Raw genomic sequence first — 15787 nt, 5'->3', positions numbered from 1 at the left:
GCAAGGACTGGGGGAGTGTGATCTGGTATGAGACAAGCACTGGGAGCAAGCTGATTTCTTGGAGCAAAGTAGAGGCTGCCACCAGAGTGGCTGTGTTAGGCACCGAAAAGACACATTGGCCATTGGGAAGTGCTGACAGGGTTGAACCTTGGGTGCCCATGTCTGCTTCCCGGCAGGAGAATCCCAGATGATGCGAGCACCTTTATAGCCAAAGCCAAATGCAGTGAAGGAGCTGCTGAGGCACAATCAAAGGTTCCCTACGGGCGAAGCTGATGGCTAGGTGAGAACAGATTTTAACTGTAAGGAAGGATCTGATTTGTGAAGGGAAGGGAAGACATATGCCTGAAACATGTGGCCAGAATTAATTGGAAGTTGGCAGCTTAGCAAAGGAAGTCTTCTGTCTGAAAGGAGCAAAAAAAGCAGAAGTGGCATGCACATTAGAGCACGAACGGCTACAGGACGCCGAGAGAAGATGGATCTGACGAGAGGAACGGTGAACCCAGACAGGAGGGGAGAGATGCAAGGAGATCACGGACAAGGAGGCAGGTCCTCTACAGCCATGGCCAAGCTTGGGCTACAAGAAGACCGGGCTGGGTCCCGTGGGTGCTGGAGAAGGTTGGACTGGGGGAAGCCAGAGGTGGTAACTGGCCAGGGGAGTTGACATCAGGGTTGCCCTTTTCTTGGCACTTCATGGCAGCTGTCGGCGGGCAGCAACTGCTGATACTGTCTAGAGCAGCCCCGCAAGATCAGCCAGTTGGAGAAAAACCACTGTAAAAACGCTGTAAAAACATGGTGATATTCCAGAGCATCTGGGACCGGCCTCTAGTTCTAGACCGTGCTGAAAACTGGGGTCATTACAAGGTGCGGGAAGTTCTCCATGACCAAGGTTACTGTTCTGTGCCCAGCATCAGGCATGAGCAGGTCACCTCTGCAAGGAAGAGATCCTGAGCTGCGCCGCGGCGCTGTCAGCTCCGCTCTGAAAAGAGTCCGCCAGACGCCGCACGTTGAAAAGATTGGTAATAATTATACATACGCAGGTGGAAAGATCGTTTTGTCATTTGAGACCCCTTGCTGCCAGTATGTCAAACAGGTGGGGAAATTGCTCCCCGGTACAAAGCCACCGCTGGACACCAGGGCCCCAGCACCACGCGTGTGGCAGTTTACATTGCCCCTCGCCAGTTCGCGTTGATCACACGGAGACGACATGCTGTTGTTTGAAATGCACCGTAAACCTAAGTCAGATTGTGTATTCATCTCTGGTTTTCAGAGCTGACGTCCGGTTGTATCTGTACTTGTCTTGTAACCAGGGGTGCCGTCAGCGCTTGCTTGCAGCTGGCTTCTGCACCGCTCGGGCGCAACGCGCAGCGAGTATAAAGGGCAGGACGAGGAAAGCAGGGGAGTCGTGTTTGCTGCATTACTTAAAGCACCTGGTTGCTCTTTCCTGGGGACAGTTGAGGCCTCGGGGCGCAGAAAACCAAGCCATTTGCAGTGAGTTAAGAGGCACCGAGGGGCTCTGTCCATGCGTCCACTCCTAACCTGTGCCCAGTGTTAGCTGAGCTGCAGTAACTTAGTCCTACGTCTCTGAGGGTTTAAGCTGCCCTGGTTTAGCTTCCCCTGACTGTGGGTTAGGAGCTGCTGTGCAGTGCGTCACCCTCCTCTCAGCTTGGCATTTCTGCCATTCCTGCAAGGGGAGCTGCACCCCTCGTTAGCACGAGGAGGCTCGTTCTCTTTGGTGCACCCAATTTCCACTCGCACGCTGCCCTGCTGTGCACTGGTGAGTCAGGGAGCAGGCGTCCAGAGGTCTCCTAGCCGGCGGGGACAAGGACAGGCTGCCTAACAGGTAACCTTGCACGTGCCCACGTCATGTACCTGCCCTGCACACTTGTGCTGGAGTGCAGTAGCCGTGGTCCTGGATGCTTGGCTCCATGAGATCTGGTGGGATCAAAACTTTCATCCTCAGGGAGATGCCAGAGCTTGAAGTTCTTCTTGAGCTATCCAGCTCTTTGGCCACCCCCTTTTGGGGCTGTCCCCCAGATGTGGGGAGGGTGCTGGTGTTGCCCACAGTCCAGGGGGGTGAGGCTTATGTCTGTATAAGGGGTGGGGAGCACTGTCTATTATAGGGTCGTAGCAGAGGAAACTCCCCAAACTTCTCCTTCCAGGCATATCCAGCTTTTTTCCACCCACCGCAGGGCACTGGTGCTCACGGGGAGACCCTTCCCCTCCACCCCAGCTCAGCTCGGACTCAGGTGGGTCAGTACTTGGTCCTTGATTTCCACACATCTCTGCAGACCAGAACAAACCGCCGCAGCCCACCCCGAGGGGCAGGAGAGTGTTACACCCCTTTTCTACACAAGGAACCGGGGCAAAACGAAATCTGGAGCCAGAGAGGAAGGAGGTATCAGCTCTCCGGAGTCGTGTGCCCAGCTGCACCAGCCTCTGCCCCGCCACAGGGAGAGACGACTTGCCGGCCGGAGCAGGGGCTGCAGCGATGAATTAGTGAACACGTGTGAAGTGCAAAGACCATGCTCTCCTCGCAGTGATACCAATATTATTAATAGCGACCGTCTCTCTGCTCCCAATGGGCAATGCAGCTGAGGCATGGTTTCAGAGCCTGCTGACACCGGGGCTGCAACGCAAAGGCAACAGTTGGACTGCGGCAGAGCTGCTGCCGAGGTGGCCAAATCCCCAGGGATCTTTGTGCCGGAGCACCGAGATGATGGAGGCCACTTGCCAGTCTATGGACTGGAGGTTGTAATCTGCAGGCCATCTCTTCCTGACCCGTCTCCCTTTCCATCTGCATTATATATTAATCACCAGATACCCTTTCTGTCACCTCGGGAACCCATGCTCGTCACGTGGGGCAGGACGTGCAAAGGCATGGGATTTATTCTCTTCCTGCTGGCCGTAGCCATCTGTTGCAAGGGCCAGGACTTCCGTCGTCAGCACTGCCGATAAGCTGAGCATTGGCAAACCTTGTTGCAGCACGTGCCTTGTTACTGGGACAGGAGCGGGTCCTGGTACCCCACTTGCATGCAGCTCAGGAGCCTCTTCCCTCTGCAAACCCCAGAGAGGACGATGTGCAGACCTGACCCTGCTCTTTCCCCCGCCCTGGGCCGGGATCCCAGGCTGCCCACATCCTTCCCTTCCCTTTAAAAAGCAGTGAATGCATATTGGCTTCCAGCAAGGTTGCCAATGCGAGAGGCACGGGCTTCTCGTCCAGTTTCCGGGAATGGATTATCCAGTCCCAGTTGCGTGCTGATGAGACATCAGCCTGCCTGTGTTAATGGAGCTGTGATTGATTTACACCCCAGCTTAGACCATTTGTTAGGCGCTGATTCATTTGGTTTCCTTGGCCAGTCTTATTTTCCGTCTGCCTTATTCGTGCCATTCTCCCTCGACTCGATACTTCAGCGCGCCGGATCAAGCTGTGTTCCCGTGATGGCGGGAGGGAGGGCGGGCAGCGGAGGAAAGAGCAGGATGTGCGGGAAATCGGAGGAAAGTTGGAGAGCAAAGTTTAATGGGGGGCCGGCAGACAAACCCATTTGACTCTTCTGCAGGAGACTGTCTCTGCTGCAGGAGCATGAAGTGCAAATACCAGTTGCTTGGCAACAGGCAACAGCTGTGAATAAGGAAAATTGCCGCTGATCTGCCAAGGCAATTTTGTCAAAAGATTTCTTTGAAAAAAATTGCTTCCTGTTTCCAGCGTCGAACGGTGCTGTATGGCAAACCTGGTTTCCAGAGAACGCATTCAATAAAGAAGCCGGACTCTGTAGCAAAGTAACTTACTCCGGCATTAGACAGCAAATAACATTATCCTGAGCGGGGTTGGAGGGGCAGCGCTGGGAGCGAATGGATAACGAAATCACAGACACCGGCACTTGTCGTCCTGGCAGCGCAGGGCCCTGATCCTGCAGTCTGATCCACACAAGGGACCCACAGGCAAGCCCGAGGGGTCTTCAGAGCTCTGCCTACCTTCGAGGGGGTCTCCCCAGGCCGTGCGTGTGCAGGGTCAAGGCCTCCACTGGGGCACTTGCTGGTCATGACTAAGGTGGGGGTGAAATTAGGCTCTGGGGAGGTGAACATCCAACCCCGCTGGCTTGAAACACCCAGGGGCAATCCTGTAAAACAACAGCTGGCCTCTCTGCTATGCCACGCTTTTTCAGCACCCAAACATAAGGGTAAATAGGGCGGTGATGCTGCTCCCAGTAAAACCAGTGATCACGCTCCTGCTGTTTGTGTAGTGCGAGAACAAACCCTGTTTGCAGACCTGGTTCAGGCGATTGCGGGGCTTGGTCTGGCATTGAGCTGCGTGCCCGGTATGTGGAAATGTGCATTACCCTGCAGAGGATGTCATCGTGCCCCTATACAAATCCACGGTGTGCCCACAGCTCGAACAGTGTGTGCAGTGCTAGTGTCAGCATCTCGAAAAGGAAGCAGTAGAACGACGAAAGGTACAGGGACGGGCAGCCAAAATAGCAGGGACCTGGAGCAGTTGCCGTAGGAGAGGCTTTAAAGACTGGGAATCTTCAATGTGGAAAAGAAAAGGATGAGGGGGATACGATCAAGGTCTGTAACATGGTGAAGGGTGCGGACCAAGTGAGCAGGGAACTGCTGTTCACCAGCTCCCAGAATACTAGATCTAGTGGGTACCACTGCAGTGAGCAGGACACAGGTTTCAAACTAACAGGACAAAGTACTTTTTTACCCACCCCGTAGTTAACTTGTGGAGTTCACTGCCACAGGAGGTGGTGGAGGCACAGAGCTTACCTGGGTTCAGAAAAGGACTAGACATTCATGGATCTGTTAATAACTGTTGGACAGAAGGGTTGGAGATGATTCATCTTTAAACCAGGAAAGGTGGATGCCAGGGTGGGTGTTGAATAGAGAATACATCACTCTAGATTATCCAGCTCAGTGCTCTCCCTGTATAGCACCCACTTCTGCCAGTCCGAGACGGGGTACTGGGCTAGATGGACCACTGGTCTGACCCAGTATGGCACTTCTTATGTTCCTAGGTAGATGCAGAATATCTCTCGTTCCTGGGCCCTGATTCAGCAAATCGAGCCTCGGGGCCCTGCAGCCTGTTTTGACTCTTCAGAGGGCTTGCTGGCTGCCCGGCACCAGATTATAGAGACCTATTTAATGTAGCTCCCAGGGCCAGAGTACATGCTTAAGCAAATGCACTGTTATTTGATCCTCAACAAAAGCTCCACGGAGGTTATGAAATCCTTCATTACCATTAGAGCCCCTTGGCTAATCATAACACACATCGTCGGCGTGGTTATTGCTTTATTGCCATCAAGGAGATCCAGCTGACTGTGCTTTAGATAATCTCCTCTCTCAGGTCAGCTTGCCCGATTAATTATGCATCAGACACCACCCATAGATAACGAGGAGTCTTCCGTGCACCTAAGAAAAGGGATGAAAAACAACCCATAGAGGGGACTAGGTAGGGGATAGCAATCACAGGAAAGAGCAAGACCGTGTAGGAAAGACCAGTGTTAATTGTGCCAGACTGCTCGAGGTCACCTGGCCTCTGTGTTACAGTGGAGACTGGAGAGACCAGAGCCCCATTGTGCTGTGAGAGGCAGTCCTTACCCTTTTCATCCTAAAAAGAAAAGAACAAGAGGGGAGACAGGTGTGGAGGGGCAAAGGGACTGCCCTAGGTCATTGAGTTAAGTCGGTGGCATAAAACACAGGTCTCCTGACTCCCTGCCCTCGCCCTGACGGCCTCTCTCCTCTGGGCATTACAGGCGCTGGATGGCTTCTTCTTCGTCGTGAACCGGGAAGGGAGGATCGTGTTCGTGTCCGAGAACGTGACCGGCTACCTGGGCTACAACCAGGAGGAGCTCATGAACACCAGCGTCTACAGCATCCTGCACGTGGGGGATCACGCCGAGTTCGTCAAGAACCTGCTGCCCAAGTCTCTAGGTAAGAGCCCGTCTCGGGGTTGGTTTCCCCCAATTCAGACGACGCGGTTTGGGTCCATTTTTGCTCCACATCTACTTGAAGCGGCAGCAAACCCGGCGGCGTGGAATGGTTATTGATCTGGTCTTGGGGGCACGTCCAGCATAGCCTGTGGAGGGAGGCCGGGCCCCTTTCAGTAGCAGTCCTTATCTGGAGACCATGTCCTGGACAGTCCAGGGCCAGAGCCTCCAGCAGGTTACTGGGAGCTTGGGTGCTGCACAGACAGGGGATAGGTTGCAAACGCCCTTCTTCTTCGATAGACAAGGGGCTGACTTTAGAGACATCCCTTCCCAGCATGCACCACTCTCTGGAGGGGAGAGGGGCAGGTTTCAGAGCTGTCCATTCCCAGCATGCACTGTTCTCTTTGGATTGGAAGAGGCTCGCTGCATGGGCTGAGATGGAGCATTGCATACTGGGCCATTTAGCCTCCGCTGCCATTGAACTGGGTGTTGATGGAGTATTGCATGCTGGACTTTGTGGCAGCCACAGCTCTTCTGATCTCCACGTAGCAGTGTTTAACCCTTTCCATATCAGTACCACCCAAGGCTTTCCACCTAGGCACCCTCATTGACCCTGATTTAGCCACTTGGAGAAGCCAAGTCCCCCCAGGTTGGAAACTCTTGTGTCGTGGTCAGCCTTTAAGCATGTGCTTAAGTGGCATTGACTTCAGCAAGCCTTAAGCACACGCATGAAGTCAGCCATGTGTTCAGACACTTTCCTGGAGGCGAATCTCCATATTCCACGACTAAGATAAGAAGGTGTGAACTAGGAGCAGTTTCAGGGCCAGGGGGGCTGTATGAGACCAGTCGTCTGAAGCCAGGGCCGCTGTTTTCCCATGTGTATAACAGCTTTGCCCGTCTCTCAAGGGCTTGTGGAACTAGATGCATTAATGTACATGGAGTGCTTTGGGGCTCTTGTATGGAGGACATTATAGACTTGCAGAGTGCTGTAATCACCACCTGTCAGATGCTTATAGTATTTATGTGTTGGCGTCTGAAGAACAGCACTATCTGAAGTGCTGCTGTTAGTGCAGTGAAGTTAACCCCACCGCGGCCGGCACTTCATTACAACGAGGCACGTTCTCAAACCCAGCGACCGCGCAGGTAACCCCGGTGCGGGGGTAGCAAAGTTGTATAGCTCTGCCTCGCCTCCCGCAGCCTGACCAATCTTTGCACAGCAAGAATACATCCTTCCTATTAATGGTTAACTGATTTTCACTTTTAAAAAGGGCTGCTAGAGCTCTTTCCCTTGGCCTCCCATGGACTGGGGATCAGCAGAGGCAGGCAGGGAGGGACGTGCATTACATCCGCTGTGCCCAGCCAGCGTGGAGTGGAGCAATATGTGCCGGGGAGCGCTAGAGGGCAGAGACGGGAGGGAGTTGGGAGGAAGAACGGCTGGAGGGATGTTGCTTTTTGCAAGCCAGCGTAAAGAATCCTGCTTAATCCTCCCTCCCGCCCGCTCCCCGCTGCAGCACACGGCACCTCATCGGCCCTTAAGCCCATTTTTATAATAAGGTGCTTACTCCACAGCACCATCGTGCTACTCCTGGCAAGGACGTCTGTGGGCCACACACCCGGGGCATTTTACTTTACAGGGGCGTTGGTAAGGCTGACATGCCAAATATGTGCCCTGTCTGTCGAGGTCGGGGCAGGCTCAGAAGTTTCAGGCCCCGGGCAGCAAAGAGTACGGTGCGTACTGGTTTGGTATGGCTGGGTCGCAGCCAGCCGCCTTCGGATCAGGGTGTTGTTGGAGGAAGGTCAGCTCTGTGGGCCGCCAGCCTTGCTCACCTTCCCAAGTGCGGGTGCTAATCTTTCCAGGTATAACACGAATCCAGTTGTCAGCGTATTGGCCTGCTAGAAAGCTTAGGTGCCTATTCAGACCAGGCAGTCCAGGACTGCTGTTTTCCAGCCCGAATTCCCCGTCATGCCAGGCAGTTGTAAAGCAAAGCCGGAGGTGAGTGGATGAGTGGGTGGGGGAGCACCTAAGGGGTCATTAGCTCTTCTCCTGCCTCCTCATTGTATTTTCTCTTAGCCTGGTGGAGACAGGCTATGGGTCCCTCTCCGAGCAGGGGGTGCCGTGCTTCCCGGGGGCTTCCTGCGTGGGCAGGTGAAGGGGGTGTCGCACCAGGGTTCCCGTGGACTCTGTCCCACCCACCGCACAGACACACCATGCAGAGCGCTTGTAGCCCCACAAACCGAGCAGGGCATGGCCGGGCCTTGCATGCGCTTCCTCCAGAGCTGCTGACTCAGGCTGTCTGCAGCGGGGAAGCAGGCGCAGAGCTGACAGGTCTCTACTCCCACGGCTGCACCACTTTCACCAGAGCTGTTCAGACCGGTGCGAGCTGCTGCGTTGCACACACTCTTACCGTAGCTTAAACCTGCCTCCTGGAGGGCTAGACTTGTTTGGAAGGAATCAGGTTAACCCAAATTGCATTAAACCCAGGGGTCCATCCATTCAAAACCACCCAAGTAGAGCCTTTGCACTGGTTTAATAAAATCTAGGGTCTGAACTAGCTCACGTGCATGCACAAGACCTAAAACTTTCCCAGTCGAGACTCCAAGTATTTAAAGCTAGTCCTGAATTCCCAGCACGCAAACAGCATCTTGAAATCCAGACTTCTGAGAATCCCAAGCAGCTAGACAAGGCTATGTCAGGCATGTTGTACTGGGCTGCTTTCAAGGGCTCCTCAGCTAGTAGCTTAAATGCCAGGTCTCCAACTACAGGGAATCTGTACAGCTGAGTTATAATCCTCCGAAAATAGCGGTTGATAATAGAAACATTGACATGGCTGCAACTGTGCGATCAGGGAAGCTGGAATGTGCCGCTGTGGTTAGACCACTTCCAAGAAAACACACTGGAAACTTTCTCCTCGCTATATGATCTGCCACCACGCGGCTCTGCAGCAAGGGCTTTATCGTGCTGGAAAGAGCGTAGGCAGTGGTTGCTTTCTGGCGAATGCCGGAGGGAGGCCTCGCCGTTCTGCGAGAGCAAGGCGAGCAGCTTTAGTTTCCCCCAGCAACGCCAGTGTTGTGGAGAGAAGTAATGGCAAGAGCTGGCCCATGGTCCCATACCTCCAAAACCCCATTCGGGCAGTGTATGCGCTGTGCTGGGAGGGAATCAGCAAATCTGTGGACCCCCCCACCCTTGCTTGTCTCCCTGTCTCTAAAATGGCCTGATGATGTCTAGCATCTAAAGGTGCAGCCTATGTGAAGGGCCAGATCCTGAGTGGTCCTGTAGGCACCTAAATGGACCTTGGGGGTGATTTAGGCCCCTGTGGTGCAAAGAGCGGTCCAGCCCCTTGGGTTCCTCCCTTCATTAGAAGACTCCATGCGGGCCAGAGAAGCTTCCCTGGTGCCTCTTCTTTGGCTTCTGGGCATGGACTAGGCACGTGGTGGCTCCAGTCTCGGCAGCATTGCAGTCCTGATCCCTTGCCATCTGAACCCTGCTCCCCTGGTGACAATGCAAGCCTGGCTGCAGCCGTGCTGGGAGCAGCCCTGCCAAATAATTCCACCCCCCCCCCCCCGGGTCTAGTATCAAATGCCTGAACAGCCTTGGGAGTAGGGACCCACGCCCAGGACTGCCCACGGTCCCAGACCCCCTCTTGCTCTGTGTGTGGCCCCGTGAAGCATGCATTCTTGGCTGCCCCACGGCCCAGCTTCAGCACGGGGACTGAAGGGCGTCCTCACTCGGACTGCTCCCTAGACCTAGTGGTTTGGGCTTGTTTCTGCCGGGCAGGATGTGCGGATTTGAGTCCCCTCTGGCTGAGGAGGGTCTAGAGACCCCAGGTCTCTTGCTTCCTGGCCGAGTGCTGTAGCCAGGAGACTGCTCCACCATTTGGGCCCCATCTGGGGAAGAGGGATGAGGCATCCTGGATCCCAGGTGAACAGGGGGTGCCTACGTGCAGCCTGATAAGGTGCCTGAGCCTCGTTGGGGGTGCAAGGGTTTCAGTCGCTCACTTATCTGTATAGCATTGTCACCGTGCCGGGGAGGGCTGGCTGTGCCGGAGTTGTTCAGCGGGGCCGCAGCTCCCTGCCGGGGAAGAGGCCTACTCTTTGCCTTGCCCCTTCCCCAAGGTGCCTGAGGCACCCCCTTTCTTCATTCTTGGAAGAGCAAACATGGTGGGGGGCTGGCAAGGAGTTTTGTCACGAAGCCATGGGTGCGACCGGTGGTTCTCTGCAGCGCTCTTTTTCCTTGTGCCAGTGGCTCGGAGCATCCCCAGAGGCCAGGCCTCAGCCTCAGCCTAGCTGTTGCGTTTCAATGGTCCTCATTCACAGTGGGGTGTCACTGTGGCCTCTCCTGCTGGAAGGGCTGCCTGTGCATGGGTCTCCAGTTGCACAGGTCTCATCTGCCTGATGGGCAAGCGAGAGCAGTGGCTGTTCTCTGGGAGCCAAGCTGTTTGCCTCTAGACTCCTCTTCAGAAAGGAGGCCTGGGCACCCCGGGCCTCTGTGCAGTGGCCGAGGTGCTGCGTCTGGAGATGCAAGTCCTGGGGTCCCAGGCTGGCCCTGCAAATGCTGGCAGTGTCACAGAGCACACTGACTGTGGGGACTGGCCAGAGAGCTCAAGTCAGGGTGATTCGATGGGTGCGGGGAGTCACGAGCTCTGCCCTGACTCACCGCATGGCCTTCAGTAAGTCATTTCACTTCTGCGTGCATCTTTGTGCCCGAGTCTCAAGCTAGATGCTGCTATGTGTTGGGTGTAGCGCAGTGTTATCCACCCGTGACCTCTGGTCCTGTGGGTCGGGCATTGCCCAAGAGGCCTGTCCTGCTCCTGGCTCTCGCGTACCTTGCCAGGTAACGTTGGATCGCTCATTCCCCCAGCCTGGGTCTCTGCTCCCTCTGCCCTCCGTTCTCAGCCTGGTCCATTCCCACTCTGAGCTGTGCAGGGCAGAGGTGCCGGGCACGCGCTGTGGGGCCTGCACTTCTAGCCACGCTGCAAGCAGCGAGTGCTCTCGGCCGGCTGGAGAGGCTGATGCGGATCACACCCATCTCACTCGCCCTCTCCTCTCCCGTCCCTGCAGTGAACGGAGTTCCTTGGCCTCAAGAGGCGACCCGGCGCAACAGCCACACCTTCAGCTGCAGAATGCTGATCCGGCCCCCCGACGAGCCGGGCGCCGAGAACCAGGAGGCCCGCCAACGCTACGAGGTGATGCAGTGCTTCACAGTGTCCCAGCCCAAATCCATCAAAGAGGAAGGAGAAGGTAGGGCAGGTGCTGCGGCTCGTGGAGGGAGGGGCCGAGGCTGGTGTGGGAGGAGGGCGCTACGTGCCCCCTGCAAGCAAGGGCAAGGAGCTTGAGTGCAGCTCCCTGCGGCACTGGGGACTGCGCAGGTACAGCATCGGGCCTGCGACAGCCAGGCAGGCTCCTTCCTCCAGAGGAGCTGTCAGGCCTGTTGCCGCCCCGGAGATGCAGATGGGGGGAGAGGGAGAGTGGTGGGGGTTGCCCCTGGGTCTCTCCTCCCTGTGTTTTTTCATTCTGATTTCACCTCCCATGGATCCTTTGAGCCCATCTCAGCCGTGGTGCTGAGTGGGAGAGTGGGTAATTCACCTGTCCAGCAAGGGCCACATTAACCTTTCCTGGGAGTGCTCTTTGCAGCCACAGGAGCACCCGCATAGACAACAGGTCGGTGTGAGGCAGGGCACTATGGAGGGGAGCCTGCCAGCTCCCTGACCTGGGGAGATGGGCTCCACACAATGCCCAGCTGCTGGACAGGACTTGTGGGTCTTGTCTGGGTCAGGGCTTCCTAGCCAGCCAGGCCTTTCTCACCCTTTGGAAGCAGAGAGGGGCCAGTTTGCTCTCCCATGCAGCCGGAGGGCACAAAGGGCAACCAGAGGTGGAAGCCCAGGAAAGGAAAGCATCTTCTGGTTACCCGGAAAGGTCCCTCCCTGCGAGGTCTGCCTTGCAGTGCTCCCTGTCCGAGCTGGGGAGAGCTGCTCTTAGAGGGACTGAATTAGACTGTGCTGTGGCTAGTCACCCTGGTCCTCGATGCCCTACTTGGCCTCTTCTGTCACTACCACTTCCCACCCTGGTGCTGCCAGGGGTATTTAGTCACCTGCTGCAGTGCCTCATTGCCACGGGCTCTAGGGCCCAGTCTGTGCTCTACAGACAAACCTCTCCAGGCTCCCCCTCATAGGCACAAGGGTCAGCCTGTGCAACTTAGTCTCAGGATCAGGCCCCTTGTGGCCTCCCCCACCCCAGTTCTCTGAACGCTGGAACAAAGGCGCCTTCCCGCACAAGCCCTGCCCTCATTTCCATGTCCCAGCCATTATTTTCCAGTGCATTAGCTGAATTAATCCACTGCGGCTTACACAGGGGATCACGACTGGAAGGAATAAATTACAGTATTTTATGTCCAGAGACTTTGCCTGGAGCCGACAGTTGTTGGCATTGGGTGCTGACTTTTATTGCACGGCACTGCCAGAGCTGAAAGGCCGTACAATTAATTCCCCCCAGTGCTGGAAGCCTCCCTTCTCCAGCAAACTTCGGAGAGAGCCTTGCAGCTGCGAAGGGTTTGATGACTGCCCAACGTAAACACTCGCAGGGCGGGACGTGGCAGGCGAGCATGGCAGGGCTGCGTTCATTGAAAACATTGCTCAGCGAGTGGCAGCTCTAACCTCAGGATCTCCTGTCCCTCTCCCCTCTCTCTCATCCACCCTGGCAGATTTCCAGTCGTGTCTGATATGCATCGCACGGAGATTACCTCGACCCACAGCTGTCACCAGTACAGAGTCGTTCGTGACCAAGCAAGATACTACAGGTACCGTTCGGAGGGAGGCCAGGGCTTGTTGCATGCTGGGCAGCGTCCTAGCTGGGGAGCCGCCTTTGCAGTCTGAATGCGCCTGGGCTCACAGCATCAGTTCAGCTGGACTCTGGTATGTTGGAGTCTGGCTGGACGTAGCATGCTTGCAGGACTCCAGCCAGCCAGGCAGACAGTGCCATAGGGTGCTTAATTTAAGCAGGCTATAGAGAGAGCTGGCGTGAAGCTATCCAGCTGTGTTTGGGCCCTGCTTTTTTAATGGCAGTAGATATTACCACATTGCCAAGGTTCTGGAGGGGGTAGAGAGATCCTGAAAAGACTGTGCAGCAGGTGAGAAATGCCTGCTTTCTGATGGGTATCCTTAGCGGAGGAGGACGCAGTGGGAGCCTGAGACATCAGCTGGAGGGTCCTGGCTTCTGAGCCTACCTTTATTCTTGGATACATCCTGTTTTCAGCCATCAGCCACGTGCACCCCCATGCCGTAGTCGTCATGAGCCTTGCCCCGCTAGGATTGGCATCACCATGGCTCAAGCTGCATTTGCCCAGATAGCAGCACTGCCTGCCATCAGGAGGGCTCATGCTGCTGGGTATGATGGGTCACATCCCCAGGGGCCACACAGTCATGTCCTGCTTGCTTTGTTGTGCAGCTCAGCTGCTGCAATGCAATAGGCCTGCTCCTTGGGTGCAGAGCACCACCCCAGTGGGCTTCGAAGGGATCAAGGCTGCTTACCTCTTTCAAGGAGAGCTGGCAGGCTTGGGTCTGCTGGCTGGCTCCTCCTCTCTGCTGTCCAGGCTTGTGGGAAACTAGGGAACCTCAGCTCAGCAGAGATCTAGCCTTGGGCCCAGGGGCTTGACAGGCTTTCACGTGAGGGGAACAAGCCCAGCAGGCATTAGGGGCTAAATGCCAAGGCTGTTGGGCTCAGATGCAGACTGTAGTCTGCTCCCTGAAGCTCTCCACCCCCTTCATTCCCTGGCTCCTGTGTCCCCTTGTTATTCACAGACCCCAAGGGTGCATGATGAGGAGGTGCCCCACTGCTCTTCTTTTGCCCAGAGCCCTCTAGGCAGGTGCTTCACTTCCCTGGTCAGTCCAAGGACATCTCTGGAAGTCTCCCTCCTTGTCGGGCTGGCGGGGAGTTGAGTGCACATGGATGCTGCAGTGCTGAGGCAGAGGCCTCGCTGATGGGAGTAACACACAGTTGTCTCTGCCAGTGATCCTTGGAGGCCCGATTTGCACCTAGATGTACATGCATGTAACTCCTGCAAAGCCAGGGCAGCTCGGCTCTGTTAAGTGCTTCAAGGATCATGGCTGCTGCTTGCTTTGCAATTCTCCCTCACCGCGAAACGCGTTAGCTCGGGGTATCTGGGCCTGCGTTCCCACCTGTGCCGTGGACGTGGCTTGTGCATGGCCCATCCGTGTGCCAATAGTGCGCCTTCTCTCTCTCCACCCAGGTAAAATCATCTCCATCGACACCAGCTCCCTGCGAGCGGCAGGCAGGACTGGCTGGGAGGACCTGGTGCGGAAGTGCATCTACGCATTCTTCCAGCCTCAGGGCAGAGAGCCGTCATATGCCAAGCAGCTATTCCAAGAAGGTAAGGGGGCCTCCCTCTCGCTCAGCCTGGCGGGCCGAGCTGGTGTGGCCACAGACAGAAGCCACCACGTGACCCCCTGGCAGCAGAAGCACGTTCTGGAAGAAGCGAGTGCTGCAATCAGTCGCAAAACGCCAAAGGAAGCAGTAGCACTGGCTCAGTAACACTGGCAAGGCCCCTCTGGTACGAGAGGCTGGCCAGGGATCTCACGCCTTTTGCTCAGCTCCCACTCCCAGCCTAGCCCCACAGCAGATACTTGGCCAGGGGGTAGCACTGGCCTGAAGCTCACAAGTCTCAGGCCAGGTTTGTTCCCTCCTTCAGGAAATAGAGCGGTGAGGTGAATGCACAGGCAGCTAACTAGGTGCTTTTGCTTCCAGATCCCATGTACACACCACCCCCAGGAGCTGGCTTCCTCTGCCCCCTTTTTCCCTTTCTCAACTGGCCTTTTTTGTCTCTCTGGGCTCCCTGTAGGCACTTGGCTGAGAGCTTTAGGATGTCCCATCTCCCTACCATGCCGTTCATGGTGGAAGCGGGATGTGCTGTTGGGGGACACGTGCACAAAGAAAGTCCAGATGGCCCAGTGTAGCACAGGGGCAGCTGATGTCTGAGCAAGTGCAGTGCCGGCCACCGGGCAGTGGGTAGTGCCTGTGCCAGCTCCCAGCCACTGCTTGACTTTGGAGGGCTGAGCTGTGCATGTTGTGTTGGGGACTGAATGATTCCTGTGGCTGCATGCTTGAGGACAGCACTGAGCGGACTCAAGTCGAAGCTGATAGATAAGGCAGGCAGGCTCCTTCTGTCCCAGTGCCCAGGGCCACCGGTGTGCCCCCGGCTTGCGCATTGACAGAGCATCAGAAGCAGACTTGCCCCTTCAGACGCCCGCAGTGGTGTGTGGGGTCAGGACAGTGGGAGATGGTAACGGGAGCAATACCTGGACCATTGCAGCTGCCTGGGGGCTGTCCCTGGCTTGCCCTGTTTGCACACAAATAGCTGGATTCTCAGGGGTTAGTCGCTATACCCAGGGCTTGGGGGCAATGCCCTGCCTCCCTACACCGCAGGTGCCTGCCCCTCGAGCCCCTCCTACCCCCATCCCCATCTCCCCTCCATACCCAGAGGAACCGGGGGCCTGTTCTGAACAGCTAAGGAGGCTTGTCTGCTTTCTCCCCACAGTGATGACCCGCGGCACGGCTTTCAGTCCATCCTACAGGTTTACGCTGAGCGACGGGACGGTGCTGAGCGCCCACACCAAGTGTAAGCTCTGCTACCCCCAGAGTCCTGAGATGCAGCCCTTCATCATGGGCATACACATCATCGACAGGTGAGGCTCAGGGCAGGTGGGCAGGCCAGAGGAATAACGCTGGGGAAGGGAAGGGCATAGAAAACCAGGCCCAGGGTCCGCTGTGGAAGAGCAGCCTGAGCGTACAGGGCAGTGAGCTACTGGAGGTCTCCCAGAGTTAATCTGCAAGCCTGGAGCCAAAGCAGG

General features: G+C 56.1%; 1 protein-coding gene across 10 annotated transcripts in view; it reads left to right on the top strand.

Annotated features, from left to right (window-relative positions):
• Positions 1 to 15787, top strand: part of NCOA1 (nuclear receptor coactivator 1) — a 247091-nt gene that overhangs the window by 178459 nt on the left and 52845 nt on the right. For all 10 annotated transcript variants that reach the window (XM_014522550.2, XM_025210716.1, XM_025210719.1 and 7 more), the window contains 5 exons: positions 5754 to 5931; positions 10986 to 11165; positions 12625 to 12720; positions 14170 to 14310; positions 15475 to 15622. In XM_014522550.2, coding sequence (XP_014378036.1) covers positions 5754 to 5931; positions 10986 to 11165; positions 12625 to 12720; positions 14170 to 14310; positions 15475 to 15622 — 743 coding nt within the window. The remainder of the gene's footprint in view (positions 1 to 5753; positions 5932 to 10985; positions 11166 to 12624; positions 12721 to 14169; positions 14311 to 15474; positions 15623 to 15787) is intronic.

Source organism: Alligator sinensis, unplaced genomic scaffold, assembly GCF_000455745.1.
Source record: "Alligator sinensis unplaced genomic scaffold, ASM45574v1 scaffold637_1, whole genome shotgun sequence".
In the NCBI taxonomy this organism is placed as follows: Eukaryota; Metazoa; Chordata; order Crocodylia; family Alligatoridae; genus Alligator; species Alligator sinensis.
The sequence above is the reverse complement of the archived record's forward strand: the minus strand, read 5'-3'. Positions and strand labels throughout refer to the sequence as shown.